We start from the raw sequence: 19663 nt of genomic DNA, 5'->3' as shown, positions 1-19663 counted from the left end.
GTCTTTGCGAGAGCACAGACTCCACCTGGGGACCTCTGGCTCCCCAGGGGGCATCAGGTCTGCCAGGCTCAACCACATTGGCGGCCCGTTTCTAGGGGAGAGCAGAAACTACAGCATATGCACAGACCTCCACTCCCAACCCATCTCAGGAAGCTGAACCTCTCAATGGCCTGAGCTGAGTCGGTTGTAGAGAGGCTGGGTGGGAGGGATCCCCAAGTCCCATGCGAGCCTCAACTCTGACTCCAGGAAACAGACCAGATGCAACAGGGCCCAGAGCAGAGACGTGGTTTATTCACGCACAGACCTGGGGACTCAGAGCCCACCCTGGGGGGCCCCAGCGAGGAGGCTTCCTCACAGTCCCTGGGGTGAAGGCACTCAGGGTAGGTGAGTAGGGGCTGCTAGAGCCCCCCCTCAACTGTAACAGCTCTAAGGGGCGAGGGTGGTAAGCTCCAAGGAGGATCCCATGCCCCTCACCCCCGCCAGCGTCCAGAGGCAGTGGAAGGGATGGGCAAGCGGCCTCACTTGTCGAAGTGCTCCAGTGGGTAGTGCTCGCCATAGGTCTGTAGGTGCCGGGTCAGGGCCTCCTGCTGCTTGCGGAGCTGTGCGGGCATCTCCTGGTACACGTCCGAGAAGAGCAGGCTGACGCTGGGCTTTGGCTTCCGCTCGGCCTGCTCAAAGGCCTCCATCACCTGTGGGCATGGCAGGGAGTGTGGTGTGGGCAGCCTTGGGGACCCCGGGGGGCTTCCTCTCAGCCTTGTCGGTGGGGCCGGATACCCCAGCAGCCTTGTCAGTCTCCCCCATCCAAGCTCTTCCCTTGGTCCTTTGCACTGTGCTAAGTGGGTGGGATTGGTCAGGCCTCCTGGCTGCAAGCTTGAAGAGGGAAAAACCTGAGGCACAGAATGAGGGTCTCGGGTGCCAGAGCAAAAGTGGGGAGGGCATTTGCTTTGCATGTGGCAGACCCGGGTTCAACTGCCAGCATCCCATCTGGTCCCCGAGCCTGCCAGGAGTGATCCCTGAGCACCAGCAGGAGTGGCCATGCTGCTGACCAGAGTCACCCGCCGTCGGCCACAGTCACCTTGGAGGGTGTGTGGCGTGAACTTCCACCTACTCCTGCAGTGTCTTGAAGTGGGAATCTCGACCCCCCCCCCCTTCAGAGGCAAAGCAGCTCAGGGCCAACATAGGAGCCACACCAAGGGATTTCACTTGAGGTGGATCCTGCATGCCCCCAAGCTCAGCTTTATTCCCTATTCCCTGACGCTGCATGCTGGGGTATGGTTGGGGGGGGCAGCAGAGTAGAGGGGGGTGCTTGCCCTCACCTTCTTGCGGGACTGCTTCCGCCAGGCCTTCTCCTGCTCATCGTCCCACCAGCCGCGGCTCTGCATATAGTGGCGCAACCGCGAGATGGGGTGGTCCTGCTTGTCCCAGTAGTTGACCTCGTCCACCGAGCGGTAGGCTGAGCTGTCATCACTGGTGCTGTGGTGCCCGATCCTGCAGGTGATGGAGAAGGGGTGGGAGTGGGGTAATGGCAAGGTGGGCACAGGATGGGGCCCTGGGGCTGACAGGGGCAGGGGAGGCACCTGTAGGTCATGGCCTCGATGAGGAAGGGCTGGTTCTCGGCCACGGCCCGACGCCGCGCCTCCTTGGTGGCGTTGTACACAGCGAACACATCATTGCCGTCTACACGGATGGACAAGAGGCCGTAGCCAGGGCCTCGGGCAGCTGCAGGGATAGACACATCGGTGAGGACCCGGGGTCAGGGGGACATGGGGACAGGGCAGGACAGCCACGCACCGATGCCATCCCCGCGATACTGCTCCGAGGTGGGCGTGGAGATGGCGTAGCCGTTGTTTCGGCAGAAGAAGATGATGGGGCACTCCAGGGTGGCAGCGAAGTTGAAGCCAGCATGAGCGTCGCCCTCACTGGCCGCACCCTCGCCGAAGTAGCAGATGACGGCCCTGTTGTCGTTGGCCCGCTTGGCCGCGTAGGCAGCGCCTACCGCTGCGGGGAGCAAGAGAGGCCTGAGCGAGGGTAGGCACCCCAGAGAAGCAAATACTCACCCCTCAGATGCACACACATCTCACCCACACATCTCTCAGACATTCACGTCATCCCCCCATACATCTCACTCCGCACCCTTCACTCACCCCCGCCTGACACATACACTTCACCCCTCAGACACGTATTTACCTCACCACACACCCTCACCTCAGACTAATATACTCGCCTCATTCTATGCTCACCCCTCACATACTCAACTCACCCCATACTGACCCCTCAGACTCACACACCTTATCTTCCCCAGACTCCCCTCATCACACTCACCTCTCAGGTTCACTCACTTGCCCACCACCTCCGACTTCCCACACCTATTCCCTGTTCAGAGGCAGCCATTCACCCTGAGCCCCTCTGGGCCCCACCCTGGCTTCCCTGATGCTCACACCCCAATCCGACTGACAGCTGAGGCCCCTACACCATGGGCCCAGTCACCCCCAACCATGGCCTCCCTCCCTTCACTCCCACTCTCAGTCCGTGCTGACAAGTCAGAGGTGTCAGCAAATGACATCCCTGCCTCATGCTCCCTGGTGCCACACATGACCTGGGACTCCTCAAAACCAGGCCCTTCCTTTCCCCACTTCTGGTCTGCACCATCACGTCCCATTCCTCCTCCACTTGGGACTTCCCTCTCCCAAACCTCCCCACATACTCTGACTGGCCCCCATCACCTTCCTCCCATAGAAGCACCATCAGGACCTTGGCCTTTTGGTCTCCTGTTCCCAGCACCAAAAATGGAGCTCTGAGATAGGTCAGCCAAGGCTGTATGGAAATCCTGTCCCTTCAGGCAAATGCCACCTTCCCTGCAGCTGCCTGCCCGCCTGCTGCTCTGCCCAGCCCTGCAGATGTGTCAGCCTGAGCCCCAGACAATTCGGGACACAATGTGTCTCTCTCCACTAGAGCCCAAAGCTCGACCCCCTTGGATGAGCTATGCTTCTGCACCTGGGTGCAGACCTGCTTCATCCTGAGGGATGATGGGAATTGGCATCGGTGGGTTCCCCGGGGGCTCAGCATACACCTTAGGAACAGCCACAGGCTGGGTCTGAAGCACAGATGGGGAAAGTCACGAGTGGGGTATTGTGGGCTCCTGCCTGGCCACAGGGGTTGGGACCCAGTCTCTGGGGCCACGAGCAGGGCCCTGTGCTCACCCTGGGGGATCTGTGTGGCCAGCGGTGAGGAGATGGTGACAAAGTGTCGCTCCTTGCAGCCGTAGTGCACAGGCATCTGGCGGCCCTTGCCCAGGTCGTTGACATTGCCATAGCACTGGGCCATGAACTGCTCCAGGGGGAAGTCCCGGTACATCAGCACGCCTGGCGGGGAGAAGAGGGTGGGGTGTCAGTCAACCCTGTGGGGTGCACTTCTGTCCAGCTCCCATCTCCCAGCCCTTAAGAGAGCTGGACCCAGACCTGGCCAGGGGTTCAGGGCTGACTTCGCTGTTCTGGCTTGCCCCAACAGCAGCCACTGCTCAGAGCAGCTGCCCAGGGGACAGAGGGCCTGGATGGGGTAGAAGCAAACATTGGTTCTTTCTCAGGTCAGAAGTACCTGGGACTGGAGTAACAGTATAGCAGGGAGGGCACTGTGTGCTGCTGACCTGGGTTCAATCCCTGGGACCCCGTATGGGCCCCCAAGCCTACCAGAAGGTGATCCCAAAGCACAGAGACAGGAGTCAGACCTGAGCATTGCCAGATGTGATTAAAACACCAAAAAAGGGGGCTGGTGAGGTAAGGTGTCTGCCTTGCAAGCGCTAGCCAAGGAAAGATCGAGACCGGGGTTCGATCCCCCGGTGTCCCATATGGTCCCCCCAAGCCAGGGGCATTTCTGAGCGCTTAGCGAGGAGTAACCCCTGAGCGCTGCTGGGTGTGACCAAAAAACAAAAACAAACAAAAAAAAAAAACACCAAAAGAGAAAAAAGAAAAAAATCTAAGGGGCCGGAGCCACAGCACAGTGGTAGGGCGGTTTGCTTTGCGTGCAATTGACCCAACACGGACCTGGGTTTGATCCCTGGCATCTCATATGGTCCCCAAAGCCAGGAGCAATTTCTGAGTGCATAGCCAGGAGTAACCCCTCAGCATCACCAGGTCTGGCCCATAAACAAAGAGAAAAACAAATTAGGGGCTGGAGAGAGAGCATGGAGGTAAGGCGCTTGCCTTTCATGCAGAAGGACAGTGGTTCGAATCCTGGCATCCCATATGGTCCCCTGTGCCTGCCAGGGGCGATTTCTGAGCATAGAGCCAGGAGGAACCCCTGAGTGCTGCCGGGTGTGACACAAAAACAAAAACAAAAAAACACGAAAGAGAAAAAGAAAAAAAAATTAGGGGCTGGAGAGATAGCATGGAGGTAGAGTGTTTGCCTCGCATGCAGAAGGACAGTGGTTCTAATCCCGGCATTCCATATGGTCCCTTGAGCCTGCCAGGAGTGATTTCTGAGCACAGAGCCAGGAATAACCCCTGAGCACTGCCGGGTGTGACCCAAAAACCAAAAATAAATAAATAAATAAATAAATAAATAAATAAAAATAAATAAAAAGAACTTTGGAACCGAAGCAATAGCACAGTGCCACAGTATGGCATTTGCCTTGCACGTAGCTGACCTGAGTTCAATCCCCAGCATCCCATTTGGTCCCCCAAACCTGCCAGGAGTGATTTCTGAGTGCAGAGCCAGGAGTGACCCCTGAGCACTGTCAGGTGTTTCCCAGAAACTGAAAGGAAAAAAAAAGAACTACCTGTGTAGATGTGTATATTAGGGGAAGGGAGCATAATGAACCAGGAGGTTCGAGGTGCTCAGGGCTTATTTCTGGTATTGTGCTCATGGATCATATCTAATGGTCTGATGGCATTTGGGGAGCCATCTGGGATGCCCTGGATCAATCCAGGGTCAGCTGTGTGCAAGGCAAGAGCCTTACCTGCTATACTCTCTCTGTCCCCTCCTTTTTTAAACTTGGGGATTGATCTCTAAGCAATGACCCCTGAGCATTGCCAGGTGTGGGTCAAAAACAAAAGAAAGGGGCTGAAGCAATAGCACAGTGGGAAGAGAGTTTACCTCACACCTGGCCAACCTGGGTTCAACCCCAGCATCCCTGAGCCTCCCAGGAATGATCCCCAAATGCAGAGCCAGGAGTAACCCCTGAGCACTGCTGGGTGTGGCAAAAAAATCAAAACAACAACAATAACAAAAATCTGATGAGTTAGAGTGAGGGTTCAAAGGGTGGGAGAACTGTGCCCAGGTCCCAGCATGGCATGGTCTCCCAAGCATGCCGGGATGGAGCCTGGTGACAGCAGCACTGCTGGGGAGTGGGGTCACATCATCAGAAGAACAAATGAAAGTAGGAGCCATGAGTCTCCGTCCTGTGAAGAGAAGACACTACAGGGCCTGGCCCTTGCAGCTAAGCCCTCTCTCAGCTGGGACGCTCTACAGAATGTGCCTTCTGCCTGTCAGAAGGGCCCACTGGGGCAAGGGAGCCTGATCTGCCTAGGGGAATAATGGGAGTGGAGCTACTACCAAGAGCCACTGGAGCTCCTGTGCCCTGTGGCGAAGGCTGAGACGGTCACCCCCACACCCCACAGGGACAAGCCCAGTGTCAGAGGCACAGCGGCTCCTAAGCCTCCCACTTTACGACACCTGGCACCCTTATACCTCTTTGCAGCCATGTCTTGGACCTGGATGGACTCGGGTGGATCCAGAAGGACCTGGATGAACCAGACATGCGGCTGCCCAGATTAACAGCAGGAAGGTACAAGGGGGGCATAGTGGGCACAGTTTGAGCTTTTAGACATGGCATCCATCTGCAAGCACCATCTATGAGCACTGTCTGTGTGTGGACAGGGGGCTGCTGCCAGGCAGAGTAGGAAAGCACCCCAGTACAGGCTATGGGGTGCAGTTTATGAGGGTCAGTGAGGAGCAGGACTGGCTGACCAACAAAGACAACTGGGGCCCTGGGGTGCTTGGTCCCCCTTCAATGTGCCCTCCTGGTGTCTGTCCCAGGCCTGTCATAAGCACACGCAGAAAGACTCACAAATGCAGCACTCAGGAGCAGCTGTAGGGATGGGTATGAGGCCCTCAGGGCTGGCCACTAGCTCCTGAAATGAGCTTCCCCACTGTATGCCAGGCTGGTTCTGGCAGGGAGAGGGCGGAGCAGGGCTGCAGGACACAGTTTGCCAGACCTAGCTCTGGGGATCTGGCTTGCACTGGCCTGCAAGGTCCCATGGGAACCACAGTGCTGGCTGGAGGCGGGCGGCCCCACAAAAGCCCACAGGAGTGCCATTTCCTGCCAGTGTCCCTGCGCCCTGCAAACTCCTCAGTCTCAGCATGTAAATAAGAACTTCAAAGACTCGAGGAACCAAGCTGACTCTGTCCCATCCCATACCCTCAGTGCAGGAAATGCCTCTGCCACGCTCTACCTCCAGTGGGGATAGGGTGGCCTGTACTTTCAGGTCTGAGAATGGTGCCTCTCGAGTCCTGAGGACCCTTTTCCACTCCAGCCATGGGGGGACCCTCAACCCCCTGAGTGACCCTCCTCCAGCCCCACTTGTAGGCACTCAGAGCTGGAGGGCTTTTTGGTTTTTGGATAACACCTGTGCAGCCAGGGGTACTCCTGGCTCTGCTCTCAAGAATCACTCCTGGGCCTGGAGAGATAGCACAGCGACGTTTGCCTTGCAAGCAGCCGATCCAGGACTAAAGGTGGTTGGTTCGAATCCCGGTGTCCCATATGGTCCCCCGTGCCTGCCAGGAGCTATTTCTGAGCAGACAGCCAGGAGTAACTTCTGAGCAACGCCAGGTGTGGCCCAAAAACAAAACAAAACAAAAACAAAATAAAACAAAAAAGAATCACTCCTGGTGGAAATCGGGGAACCACATGGGATGCCAGGGAAGAAAACCAATGGGTGTTTCAAACCTGGATTGGCTGCTCCAACCCCCCAAATGTCTTCTTTTGGTTTAGGGCCACACTCAGCAGTGTTCAGGGTTCACTCCTGGCGGGCTTGGGAGATCATAAGGAATGCTGGAGAAGGAAGGAAACTTACCCACTGTGCTATCACTCTATCCCTTGGAATTAGAAGGCTCCAGTAGCCCCGTGGGGTGCCCAGGTTCCCAGCACAGACCCCCAGTCCCTGCATCTCAGAACGGTTCTCAGCCCTGGCAACAGGGAAAGACCCCGCAGTGCCAGCAGCCAATACCCAGGCCCGGTCATCTCGTATTTGAGACCAAGAGTGCTGCCCCATAGACAGCATGGACTCCCTCCAGGCAGAGGGAGTAAAATGGGGGGCCAAGGGGCCGGAGAGATAGCATGGAGGTAAGGCGTTTTTGCCTTTCCTGCAGGAGGTCATCGGTTCGAATCCTGGCGCCCCATATGGTCCCCCGTGCCTGCCAGGAGCAATTTCTGATCCTAGAGCCAGGAATAACCCCTGAGCACTGCTGGGTGTGACCCAAAAACCACAAAAAAAAAAAAAAAAAAAAAAAAAGAGGGGCCAAGAGAAGCTGGACAGGAACCCCATGCTGCAGAGCTTCCTGGGCAAGAGCTGCTGTCAGAGCATGGCCTCAGCTCTCCAACCCTGTGATTCCCCCCTCTGCCGCCCTGGAGGGCTCCTCATCTCCCATTATGAATGAGAAAACAGAGGAAAGGACAGGTATGTGCCCTCAGATGCCCTATAGGGCTCCAGAGTCAGAGGCCCTACAAAACACCCCCCAATACTCTCTCTCTCCCTTCTCCCTCCTCCTCTCTGTCTCTCTGTCTCTCTCTCTGTCTCTGTCTCTCTGTCTCTCTCTGTCTCTCTCTGTCTCTGTCTCTGTCTCTCTCTGTCTCTGTCTCTCTGTCTCTCTGTCTCTCTGTCTCTCTCTCTGTCTCTCTGTCTCTCTCTCTCTCTCTCCCTCCTATTGCATCTTCCTAAGTGCCCATCGATTTCCTTCATTCCTTGCTGTCTCTGCTCCTCGCACTTGGCAGGCAGCCAGCTCCTTACTGGGCCCTGCCAGGCAGCCCCTCTGGCTCCCCAAGGACCAGACTGGAGGGAAGCCAGGAGAACAGGCGCCAAAATGAAGCTGCCCCCCCTCCCCCGACTCCCAGCAGCCCCACCATGCAATTACCAGGAATGTACAGGGCAGAGAGGGGCCAACAATGGTCAACGGAAAGTGACGTAAAGCGACACACTCCCAGCCCTTTCCTGAGGGTCAGAGAGAGGGTGTTTGCCTTGCATGCTACCAACCAGGTTCAATCCTGGCATCCCACAGGGTCCCCCAAGCACCTCCAGTAGTGATTCTTGAGCACAGAATCAGGAAAAGCCCCAAGCACCACCAGGTATGGCCCCAAAACCAAATAAAAACCAAGAGTATTCCTGCTAGAAAGTCTCTCTGGTCTCCAGCCCCTCCGACTGGCTATGCATGGGCCTTGATTTCATGCCCAATGCCACCGGGCTGACCTGTCCCGCGGGCACTGCAGGCCTAGGTGCTGGCATCATTCTGCCAGGCCAAACCACCAGCAGACAGACGTACCTGCTTCCCGGTACTGGCCAAACACCAGGTCTGTGTTGTCCATGGCTGCCGCGCTGCCCACGTGCGTGCCCTCCTCACCATAGTTGGTCATGTAGAAGGAGATACGGCCCTGTGGAAAGGCAGGGATCATGCCAGGTCAGCTGGGCATTGACTGGGGACCCACAGACATAACCTCAAAGCCAGAACCGAGCCAGGCCTAGTGGGGTGCCGGCATTCGGAGGGAGATGGCCTATATGGCCAGACCAGTGTGACAGACATGGGACATGGCAAAAAAGCTGCACTGGGCAAAGGTGGGGGTGGGAGTTTCGGGACAGAAGAGATGAGAAGTGAGGACGGAGGCCACAGACAAGTGGGCAGTGAGCAGTGCGGGGCAGGAAGTGGAGCAGCCCCTCCAGAAGCATCTCAGACTGGCACGGGGGTGGGGTGGTGGTGCTGGTGGCAGAGGTTGGGGGACTGAGGGGTGCAACTGAAGTGTAGGAGGCAGTGGGAAGAGAGCTCCCCAAGTAGTGGGTCCTGCTGCAGAGCCCAGGCTGACTCCTTTTTCTCAACCCCCAGTCCACAGGCCTGGAAAAGCCATTCTGGCCTCCTTTTCTTTTCTTTTTTTTTTTTCGGGGGGAGTACACCCAGTGATGTTCAGGGGTTACTCCTGGCTCTACGCTCAGAAATTGCTCCTGGCTTGGGAGACCATATGCGATGCCCGGGATCAAACCCAGGTCTGTCCTGGGCCAGCCACGTGCAAGGCAAACGCTCTACAGCCTTGCTATCCCTCCGGCCCCTCTGGCCTCCTTTTCTGACATGCAGAAACAGCCCTGGGTCCAAGCTCTATCTGGAGTTTTTACTCTGCTGGTTCCTCCAGCAGAAGTCAGTGGACTGGGGTAGGGTGTGTTCTCCCAGGTAGTTCTATGCTTAGGCTTGGTGGTGCCCAGAGGGTCACCAGGGCTACCCCAGAAGTGCCAGAACCAGGAGGTCTGGGGATCAAACTTGGGGCCTGCAGTCCTGGGTGTCAGCTCCATGGGGTGACTGTTTGATTTTCCAGGGTGTACCTGCCCTTCTTCATTGCCCACCTGCAGCCCAGACAGCACTGAAGCCAACACACCAAGGGTGAAACAAGAGTGTGGAAGAGTAAGTGCAGGGGTCAGGGATAGGTATGGGGGTGGCAGAGAGGATTTGGGTGCATAGCGAGGCTTCAAGTCTCCCTGGGCCTGGCCTGAGGGAAGCAGAGCAGGCTGAGGAGGAAGATTCCACTGCTATGTCTGGACAGACTGAATTCAGCACAGCACATCTAGGGCCAGGAGGACCTGGATTCAGTGGCTGGAGCTGTGTGTTGGGGTTGGGGGCCAAGAAATCAGCCCCTGCCTCTACCCTCCCCCATAGCATGTCCACGGAGGAAGGTATGTCCGTCTGGACTGTGTTCTGCAGGCCCGGCTTTATGTCCCTGCCCAAAGTGGAAGAACCCGACTTTCTCCCATATGGGAGCCAAGGAAAAGTTTGGGGACCTCCCAGTGCCAAGTGAGTAGGCGAGAGGGCAATGAGGAAGGGGAGGGGAGGAGCCAGAACAAGGGCCGGCAGAGAAGACAGGATCTGAGTTCGCCCAGGGCTAAGGTAGGCCACTTCTGCCAGATCCCATTTCTCAATTTTCCTTGCAGATTAACTCAAGTATGAGCAGAGGGTCACAGAGAGGACTACCTAGAAAGTTCTATCCAGGTGGGTGTGGAGGAGAGCTGGGATGTGATAGCTGGCAACTGCCCTGCCTGGAATGAGATGTGATGGTGGGTGCAACAGGTGCCATTTGGTTCATGAGAGGCCTGGTTCAAAATCACCCCTGGACTGGAGAGATAGTACAGTGGTAGGGCTTTGCCTTGCATGCAGCCAACCCAAGAGGGACCTCGTTCGGTTCCGACATCCCAAATGGCTCCCCAACTAGCCAGGGGCGATTTCTGAGTGCAGAGCCAGGAATAACCCCTGAGCGTGGCTGAGTGTGACCCAAAAATCAATCAACCAATCAATGAAGTTTAAAAATTAAATAAATCACCCCTGGCTTGGGGGACCATATAGGGTGCCAGGGACTCTCTTTCTCTCCCCCTCCAACCCCAGGTTTACACTATTTGTTTGTTTGTTTTGGTTTTGAGGGCCACACCCCCCAGTGGTTTTCAGGAGTAATCCTGGCTCTGCACTCAGAAATCTCTCCTGGCAGGCTCCCCTCCCTGGGCCACACTGGTGCCTGGACACCTTGTTTGTAGAATGAAGAATGCAGGGACAGGAGGGGCTGGGAGCTCAGCTGGGGTTTGGGTGGCAGAGCCAAGGTCACAGAGGAAAGGAAGCACAGTGGGGACAGCGCTTGCCTTGCACACAGCCAACCAGGGTTTGAACTCCAGCAGCCTTTTTTTTTTTTTTTGGTGGTTTTTGGGTCACACCCGACAGTGCTCAGGGGTTATTCCTGGCTCCAGGCTCAGAAATTGCTCCTGGCAGGCACGGGGACCATATGGGACGCCGGGATTCGAACTGATGACCTCCTGCATGAAAGGCAAACGCCTTACCTCCATACTATCTCTCCGGCCCCACCAGCATCCTTTATGATCCCGAGCACCCCAGGAGTGATTCCTGAGCGCAACGCAGGAAATAAGCCCTGAGCACTGCCGGATGTGGCCCCCAAACCAAATCAAAACAACAAACTCAAGGGAATACGAGAGAGGTTAGGTGAGCCAGACAGATCTTCTAAGTGTCCAAACTAGGAAACCAGAGGGAACAGCCAAGTTCCCTCCTGGTCCAGCGATATGGGGGCCATCTCACATTCCCCCACCTTTTCAACATCCCAAGCCCTGGCTCTAGGACTCACAGGGCAGTTTCCTCCATTGGTTTCTGCCAGGAGCATGGGGGTGGTGGTGGGGTAGGAGGTTAGCCAGGAGCCTGGAGGGCAGGGAACAGAGGCCCAGGGACCCTGATAAGCACTTGGGGGGGAGCCAGCTCCTGAACCTGGCCCAGCAGGCGCCAAGAAAACAAGTGATGAGCTGACAGGGTTCCTGGGTCAGAGCCAGAAAACAGCCAAGCAAGACCTTTAGGGAAACGGCTCTGTGCCTGAGTCTGGACCCCAAACCTGTCCGACACCTTAATGTGCCTGCGAGGAGAGGGGCACAGCCCTCGGGGCCTGTGAAGGAAGGAGCCAAAACAACAGTGGTAAGAAGGTTCAGCTCTGCACACTGGGGTGGGAAGCGGGGATTGGAGCCAGCAGCACATGAAACAGGGCCCGCAGAGCCAACACACCCAATCTGTGAAGCTCATGGGTAGAGCACAGGCTTCCAGCATGGAACCCCTAGCTTGGCCCCAGCCTCCAGAAACCCGAAGGGTACAAAGCCTAGTGACAGGACTTGGGTGAGCCTTAGTCCAAGGCAGAGGATGCTGACCCAATGTGGAGGGCGGCTCTTAAGATGGGAATGGGGCTCCCCTCTCCCACTCCGCACATAGTGGGGGGGCTATGTGGTGTGCCCCACTCACCCCCTTTGCCCACGCACCTGCCGCTGGGACTCATACAGGATGCGGTCCATGGTGTTGAGCAGCGTCATGCTCCGGTAGAACTTGAGCACCTGCTCCTGGCTCAGCTGCGGATGCAGGAAGACAGTTGTGGGCGGGTGACGCCACAGAGGGGCCGGGGCATAGGACAGGTAGGATGGGGGCACCACTCACATGGGGGTCCTCGCTGGGGTTGATGATCTGGCCCTGGCGGTCCATGACACGGTAGATGGGGATCCCCGAGATGACATTAGGCTGGATGAACTCCAGTTTGTCGATGAACTCGGCCGAGGCCCCCGGGAACTGGGGCTTGTCATCCAGGGAGGAGAAGTGCTCCTGTTGCCTCTGGGGGTGCTTCAGAGGGAAGAATGGGGTGGGGTTGGGGCCACTAAGGCAGAGATGCACCCACACATGGACCCGTGCGGGACTCCTGCCTCTGTGACCTAAAAATCATGTGTGTCTCAGTCCTCCTCCGTGAAACCAGGACACAGAGAATCAAGTCCTCGGCCAGAGTGACAGCACAACAGGGAGGGCATCTGCCTTGTACACAGCCAACCCAGGTTTGATCCCCAGCATCCCATAGAGTCCCCTGAGCCTGCCTGGTGATATTTCTGAGCACAGAGCCATGAGTAACCCAACTGCCGCTGGGTATGGCCCCCAAACCAAAATCAACAACAAAATAAGGACCATGCTCTGGCAGGGCAGGCACTCGCCTTGCACACAGCCTACCCAGGTTCGAGTTGTGCCAAAAGGTCCCCCAAGCCCACCAGGAGGGATGCCTGAGTGCAAAGACAGAAATGAATCTGGAGCACCTCCAAGACAACAACAAATACAGAAACAGAAGGAAGGCAAAGGGCATGGCACATACACGCAAATATACCCCAAGAAGGCAACGTGGACAGATGAGAGAGTCAGGGAGCAGCTGAAAGGGCTGGGCACAGGCTCTGCCTGTACTGCATGGTCCCAGCATAGAGTTAAGTAGACTCCCAAGAGTACTGGCTGACTCCAAAACAAACACAAGAACTTTTTAAATTAAATGAGTAACTTGGGAGGTCAGAGTAATAGCATAGCTGGGAAGGCATTTGCCTTGCTAGCAGCTGACCCTGGTTCAATCCCTGGCACCCCATATGGTCCCACATGCATCACTATGAGTGGTGCATCACTAATTCCTGGGTGCAGAGGTGTGGCCCCCAAAAACAAACCAACAACAACAAGTGGGTAACTGGGTTCCCAAAAGGCAGTACAGCAGGTGGGGCTCTGGCTTTCCAGGCAGTGATCCTGGGTTTGCTTCCCAGCACAAGGAGATCCCTGGGGCCCACCAGATATAAACCTTGAGCACAGCTAAGTGCGGCCTCCAGACAAAAACAAGCTCCCTGAAATGGGCAGCTCATGAACCACTGGCTGTTACCATCAGAAGCCCAAATTCTTGCGACATTCACGATCTGCTTTGCCAGAGCAACAGTACAGTGGGGAGGGCGTTTGCCTTGTACGTGGGTTCAATCCCCAATATCCCATAGGGTCCCCTGAGCACCCCCACAAGTAAACCCTGAAGACAGAGCCAGGAGTCAGTCCTGAGCACCAACAGGTGTGGCCCCAAAACCAAAATAAAAGAAAGTTGTGTCCCATGGCAACCGTAGAGACACACAGGGCCTGTACAGAACATCTGTCTGCTGCACAGGGGTGCTCTCCTCTGGGCCTCCCAAACAGAGCTGGAGTCTGTGCACTCAATTGGCCTTGTCGAAGTCCCTGTGACTAGTCACGGACCCTGGGATCATACCGCCCCCTACAGGTTCTCTTGTTCTTCAGGAGCAGCGAATCCGTCAAGTACGGATGGATGGAAGCCTGGTATGGAGAGCCGAGTCCCCTGCAGCACACACAGCCCCAGCTGCCTCGATTTCCTTGCCTGCCCCAGCCCCATCCAGACTGGACCTGCTGACATGCTCAGCAAATATTTGAGCATCTGTATTCACCCATGCCCCGAGCTGGGAACCTGAGCACCACAGGCCTTGCTGGCGGCTTGAAGGTACATTGAATGGCAGAGCGAGAGAGAGAGAGGTAGTTTCTGCCAAGGATGCTCAGGGGATAGGGCTGAGCCTTGGTCTGCTGCAGGGCCCCAGCACTGCCAGAGTTCACCCCACAATGATTAAAATAATAACAGAGAGGTCAGAGTGGCAGTACAGCGGTAGAGTGTTTGTCACTGAACACTGTCAACCTGGGACAGACCCGGGTTCGATCCCTGGCATCCCATATGATCCCCTGAGCCTACCAAGAGCGATTTCTGAGCACAGACCCAGGAGTAATCCTGAGTACCATCAGCTGTGGCTCATTCCTCCCCAAATATAATAACAGAGTCTATAGAGAGAGAAAATGAGTTCAGGCATTTGACTTGGATGCAGCCAACCCAGGTCTAAGCCCTGGTGCAGCACAAGGTTCTCTGAAACCTGCAGAGGGTGACCCATAGGGGCTAAGCAACAGCAGGGAGGCATTTGCCTTGCAAGCAGCTGGCTCAGGTTTGATTCCCAGCATTCCATAGGGTCCACCAGTCTTCCAGGAGCTCAGTCTTCCTGAGAGCTGAGCCAAGAGTAAAACCTGACCACTGCAGGGTGTGGCCCCAAAACAAAACAAAAGAAATAATAAAAAGAGAGATCCCTGAGCACAGAGCCAGAAGTAAACCCTGAGTACCACTGGGTTTTGCCAAGATAACAAAAATCAACAAAATAATGAGAATGTACTGTGCCACATTCAGAACATTAAATAAAAAATTATTTTGGACTTTGCATGCGGCTAACCCAGGACAGACCTGGGTTTGATCTCTGGTGGCCCATATAGTCCCCTCAAGCCAGGAGCGATTTCTTTTTTTTTTTTTTTTTTGGTTTTTGGGTCACACCGGCAGTGCTCAGGGGTTACTCCTGGCTGTCTGCTCAGAAATAGCTCCTGGCAGGCATGGGGGACCATATGAGACACCAGGATTTGAACCAACCACCTTTGGTCCTGGATCAGCTGCTTGCAAGGCAAATGCCGCTGTGCTCTCTCTCCAGGCCCCAGGAGCGATTTTTGATCGTGTAGCCAGGCATAACCCTTGAGTGTCACGGGATGTGGCCCAAAAACAAACAAGCAACAACAACAGAAGAATTTTGGGGCTGGAGTCATAGCACGTTGGGTAGGGTATTTGCCTTGCTGACCAGGCTGACCAGGGTTTGATCCTCCAAGCCTGCCAGGAGTGATTTCTGAGAACAGAGCCAGGAGTAACCCCTGAGCACTCCTGGGTGTGGCCCTTAAAAAGGAAAAAAAAAATCTTCTCTGAGGCAAAGTCTTGGAGGGTACCAGTGAGCAGCTGACATGGGAGGGGGAGAAAACATGTGTGTGTGGGAGACAGTCTGTGGGGAGACAATGACAACAGAGCTGGTTCCTTGAGGCACCTGGGAGAAGCAGTGGGTGGGGCAGAAGGATCCCTGGGGAACAGAGGTTGAGGAGGCCTCAGGGGCCCTGTTTATCGCCCCCTGCCTCACTCCATCTCTGAGCTTCACTTCCCAGAGAGGCGTCCTTCGCTTTCTCCAGAAAACTAATTCCCCGAGGCCCAATCAGTGCTCAGAGGTCAGAGAGTCGGAATGGGGCGGGGGAGAAAGCAAGAGAAAGAGTAAAATGACTCAGGTGTTCACTCTAGGTGCTCCCAGGGCATTGATTCCCAGCACAGTCGGTTGGGCACCAACCCTTAGTAGTCATGATGGGTGCAGGACAATGGCTCTAGGGCTGGAGCAAGCTCGAGGCCCTGAGTTCAATCCTCACACATGCCCTCCCCCAGGTGTGTGGGGTCCGGTATGGCCATTAGTCCCCAAGCACTGAAAGCTGAGCAGCACTGCCAGCCTGAGCACTAAACTGTGCGTCTGGGGGGTGAGTTGGGAGCTGGAGTGGCATCAGGCTCACTGAGCATGGCCTGGGAGGCCCAAAGAGTCAAAACTGGGCTTCTAATGGTGGCCCAGAGGACCCCAAAACTGCTGCTCCAATGACAGTTTCCAGATCCAGCTCCCTCCTGGTACAGGTAGGTGTGGGCTTGTGCATCCATCTCATGGTGGCTTGGCCTGAGGATTCGTCTGCCATCTGCACTGTAGTGAAGGAGGGTGGGGGGCACCTGAGGCAAGGAATCCCCACACCTAGCACTGGGCAGCTCAGCTGGGGCGTCTTCCCTCTACCTGCCAGCCAGGGAAGCGGGCACCACCAAACCACGCAGGCTTCCCAGCTCTGGAGAGGACCAGAGGCACCACTGTCTGTCTCCCCACAAATTCCAATTTCAAGTGGGACTACATAGGCCACAGACAAGGGCTAGACTGAGTGTAGGGAAGGTCCCACCCTTGGAACCAGGTTGGCCAAGAGCTAATTTCTTTTTTCTTTTTGGTTTTGGGGGCCACATCAAATGGTGCTCAGAGATTACTCCAGCTCTGCATTCAGGAGTCACTCCTGTCTATGCTCAGGAATGCCAGGGATTGAACCTGGGTTGACAATGTACAAGGCAAATGCCCTCCCTGCTGTACTGTGCTCTGGCTCTTTAGTGCTAATTTTTAAACTCATGGCCGGGATATCTGCAGAAACACGCATGCTGTCCCCGGTACTTTTTGCTATTTCCCCAAATTTCCTCATGTGACTACAGCTCTGCAAAAACAGGCCTGCTAATCTCTGAGAAGCAAAGCAAATTGGCTGAGATCCCGCTTGTTTCTGGGGTGTAGGCCGAGAAACCAACTCAGGACTCCTTAACAATCACGTTTCCTTCCTCCTCTTCTCCTTGAGCTCTAAAACAGCTGTGAGCCACTGGCAGAGAGGAAGGGAGGGGGCGTCAGGACAACCTCCAGGGCAATGAAGAACTGAGTACAAGGTAGGGTAACAGAGGGGCTCGCAGAAGGGGGACGCTTGCACGCCCCAGTCCTGCCCAGGTCACCGCCACACAGACTCCAGCCTGCCCCGTCTCCCGGCTCCACCTAGATCATCTAAAATAGTATGATCCAAAGAGAAAGTCGGTGGCCACTTGTTAAATTTAAACCCTGTAAGTTAAAAGAAGGTGAAAACTTCAGGGTGACACTGGGGCCCTCTGTGCCCAGCAGCTCTTGAGGGCAAGTGGCTTCGGCCCTGACACTGCAGGGTTCACAAGGGTGCCACTGAGTTCCGGCTAATGTCAAAACTCCCCTTCCCTAAATGCTGGATTCTTTCCTCCCACCCCCACCAACCCACCTTCCCCACCCCCACCCCCACCCCCATCCACCCAGTCTCCTTTTTGTTTTTGTCTCGTTTAATTTTAGGGCCACACCCAGCACCACTTACGCTTGACTCTGCACTATGACAGGCTCAGGGGACCCTATGGGATGTCTGGGATAGAGCTGCGGCCAGCCACTTGTAAAACAAATGCCCTACCCACTTTACTATCTCTCTGGCTCCCCATGTCTCTCTTGCAAATCTCTCTCTCTTCTCTCTCTCTCTCTCTCTCTCTCTCTCTCTCTCTCTCTCTCTCCTCTCTCTCCTCTCTCTCTCTCTCTCTCCTCTCTCTCTCTCTTTCTTTCTCTCTCTCTCTCTCTCTCTCTCTCTCTCTCTCTCTCTCGGTTGTAAAGCCACACACAAACTAATTTCACTTGTAAAACAAATGCCCTAACCACTTTACTATCTCTCTGGCTCCCCCTGTCTCTCTTGCAAATCTCCTCTTCCTCTCTCTCTTCCTCTCTCTCTCTCTGTTGTAAAGCCACACACACACACACACACACACACACACACACACACACACACACACACACACACACATTTTTAAAGCCCTGAAAGATTTGCTCTCTCACACACACACTAAATAATTTTTAAAGCTCTGAAAGATTTACTCTCCACACCAATAAACAAGTAATACAAACTAAGGGCAACAGGGCCTGAGGCAGAGAGGAAATCATCCTGGTGACCTTTCCTTCTCCTGCCCCATAAGAGTCCTCCCGCCCCACAGGCCAGCCAATGGGCACCTGGCACTGAAATCAGCTATGCAGGATCTGATTGTGCCAGGAAAAAAAAAGCACCCAGCAGCCCTTCCAGAATTACCTGCTTCCAGGGCCTCCCTGCCAAGGTCCCCACGTTTCAACCCAGGCCCATCCTCTTTCCCCTCTTCCTGGGAGCTGCTGCTCACGATTTCAGCTTCCCCTCCTTAAGGCTTGGAGGGTGGAAATCAGCCCCAATACCCCTAAATCTAGACCAATTTCCATATAGGGCCTTCACCTAGCCAGGTCACCTACCCAAGGTCACCTCCTTTCTTCTCACAAATTCCAAGGTCAGTTTCCAATTCTTTCCAGCACCCTCACTGTTCACAACAGCCAACACTACCCCTGCTCTCACTATGTGCCAGATTCAATTTCCAGTGCCATCCTCAGGAGTGTCTAAGGATGCTGCCCTAGGATGTGGGTGTGGTGACCATTTGACCATCCAGAACCTAGTTGAGTTCTGAGAGAGGTGACCCCTAGCCAGGGTCTGCAGCGCTGCCAGCGGCAGATGAGGGAGAAAAACCCCTGTGATCGAGCTTCACACGCCCAACACACACAAGTGACCATCACTCCTCTCCTGTCTAGGAAGTTTTGATTCCCAGCTCTTCTGAGGACCACAAGCAGGAGCTTCCAACTAGATTTCTGTTGCAAGAACTTGTCACTAGCAGCATCAAAGGGAAAGAATAACGACCAGTTAGAGAAAGGAAGTCGTATCTAAGAGACAAAGGCCACGTTGCAGTAAAGCACCTCTAGGCAAAGTGAAAAGTCCCTCTTCCTCCTCCCCTCTTTAAATCCATAGACTTAACCAACCTAACTGTTCGACCAAAACAGACACGATCCCTACCTGACCTTCCATGAGAACCAAGAGACCCATGAGCAAGTGATTTTTCATGACACAGTTCATGATGACATCAGAAGCAAAGCAAAGCAATGCAGGACACCATTAAAGCCTGGTGGGGTGGGGGTGAGGACTGGACACCTGATCTCATGGAAATGCACAGGAGTCTCTGGCTAGAAGTGGACTCCCACTAAGTCATTCTCGATCTCCAATTCAACTTTCCAGGTGCAGCCAAAATTCCCACTGCCCTGATATGCCAGGACCAGTTCTCAGGGCTTGCAATGAAACCAATGTTCACAACCCTACTTAGGATCAAGAGTTTCCTCCTCCAATCTGGGTGGCAGGAGGACACCTTCCTCCCTTCCAGCCCACAAAAGAGCTGCCTCGTTTTCCCCATTTTAAAGGGGCAAAAGTCCTGCCCTTGAATGTCCTCTCCAAGCCTTCCTCCAGCCCTTGGTCCAGTGACAGCCCTTTCCCATCTGCAGGAGCTGCATGCCAGGAAGAACAGCGAAGAATGTCCCGATTCTTCCCTTGCAGAAACCCCGTCCCCGGTGATCCCGATTACTCACGGACGTAGCCAGACTCCGAGTCCCATGCGGCCGCAGAAAGCGGAGGCCAACTTGGCCTAGGATTCGTCGTGGCCCGCATACTCGCGCCACGGCAGCCGCCACCGCCATCTTGGCCAGTAAAGCCACGGCGGCCCGCCCCTCCCCTCCTTCTCTTTCTCATTAAGGCTGCCCCTCTCAGAGCCTGACTCAATGCCAGAATAATTCTGCGAAAAAAACACTTA

General features: G+C 55.2%; 1 protein-coding gene across 1 annotated transcript; it reads right to left on the bottom strand.

Annotated features, from left to right (window-relative positions):
* Positions 1 to 471: 471 nt before the first annotated feature.
* Positions 472 to 19563, bottom strand: BCKDHA (branched chain keto acid dehydrogenase E1 subunit alpha). The gene is made up of 9 exons (XM_049787187.1): positions 19443 to 19563; positions 12214 to 12393; positions 12042 to 12128; positions 8533 to 8641; positions 3201 to 3362; positions 1792 to 1998; positions 1578 to 1719; positions 1317 to 1488; positions 472 to 689 (listed from the first exon to the last, which is right to left on the bottom strand). Exons 1-9 carry the CDS (start codon positions 19548 to 19550, stop codon positions 519 to 521), a joined length of 1338 nt encoding a protein of 445 aa, XP_049643144.1. The 5' UTR covers positions 19551 to 19563; the 3' UTR covers positions 472 to 518.
* Between the last annotated feature and the right edge of the window lie 100 nt (positions 19564 to 19663).

This window comes from Suncus etruscus, chromosome 14, assembly GCF_024139225.1.
Source record: "Suncus etruscus isolate mSunEtr1 chromosome 14, mSunEtr1.pri.cur, whole genome shotgun sequence".
In the NCBI taxonomy this organism is placed as follows: Eukaryota; Metazoa; Chordata; class Mammalia; order Eulipotyphla; family Soricidae; genus Suncus; species Suncus etruscus.
This window is presented reverse-complemented; position numbering and strand designations above follow the sequence as displayed.

Coding starts and splice junctions, on each gene's coding strand:
- BCKDHA (XM_049787187.1), bottom strand. CDS start 19,550: ATGGCGGTGGCGGCTGCCGTGGCGCGAGTATGCGGGCCACGACGAATC. Junction 1,489..1,577: donor ATCGAGGCCATGACCTACAG/GTGCCTCCCCTG, acceptor CATCACCTGCAG/GATCGGGCACCACAGCACCA. Junction 690..1,316: donor GGAAGCAGTCCCGCAAGAAG/GTGAGGGCAAGC, acceptor CCATGCCCACAG/GTGATGGAGGCCTTTGAGCA.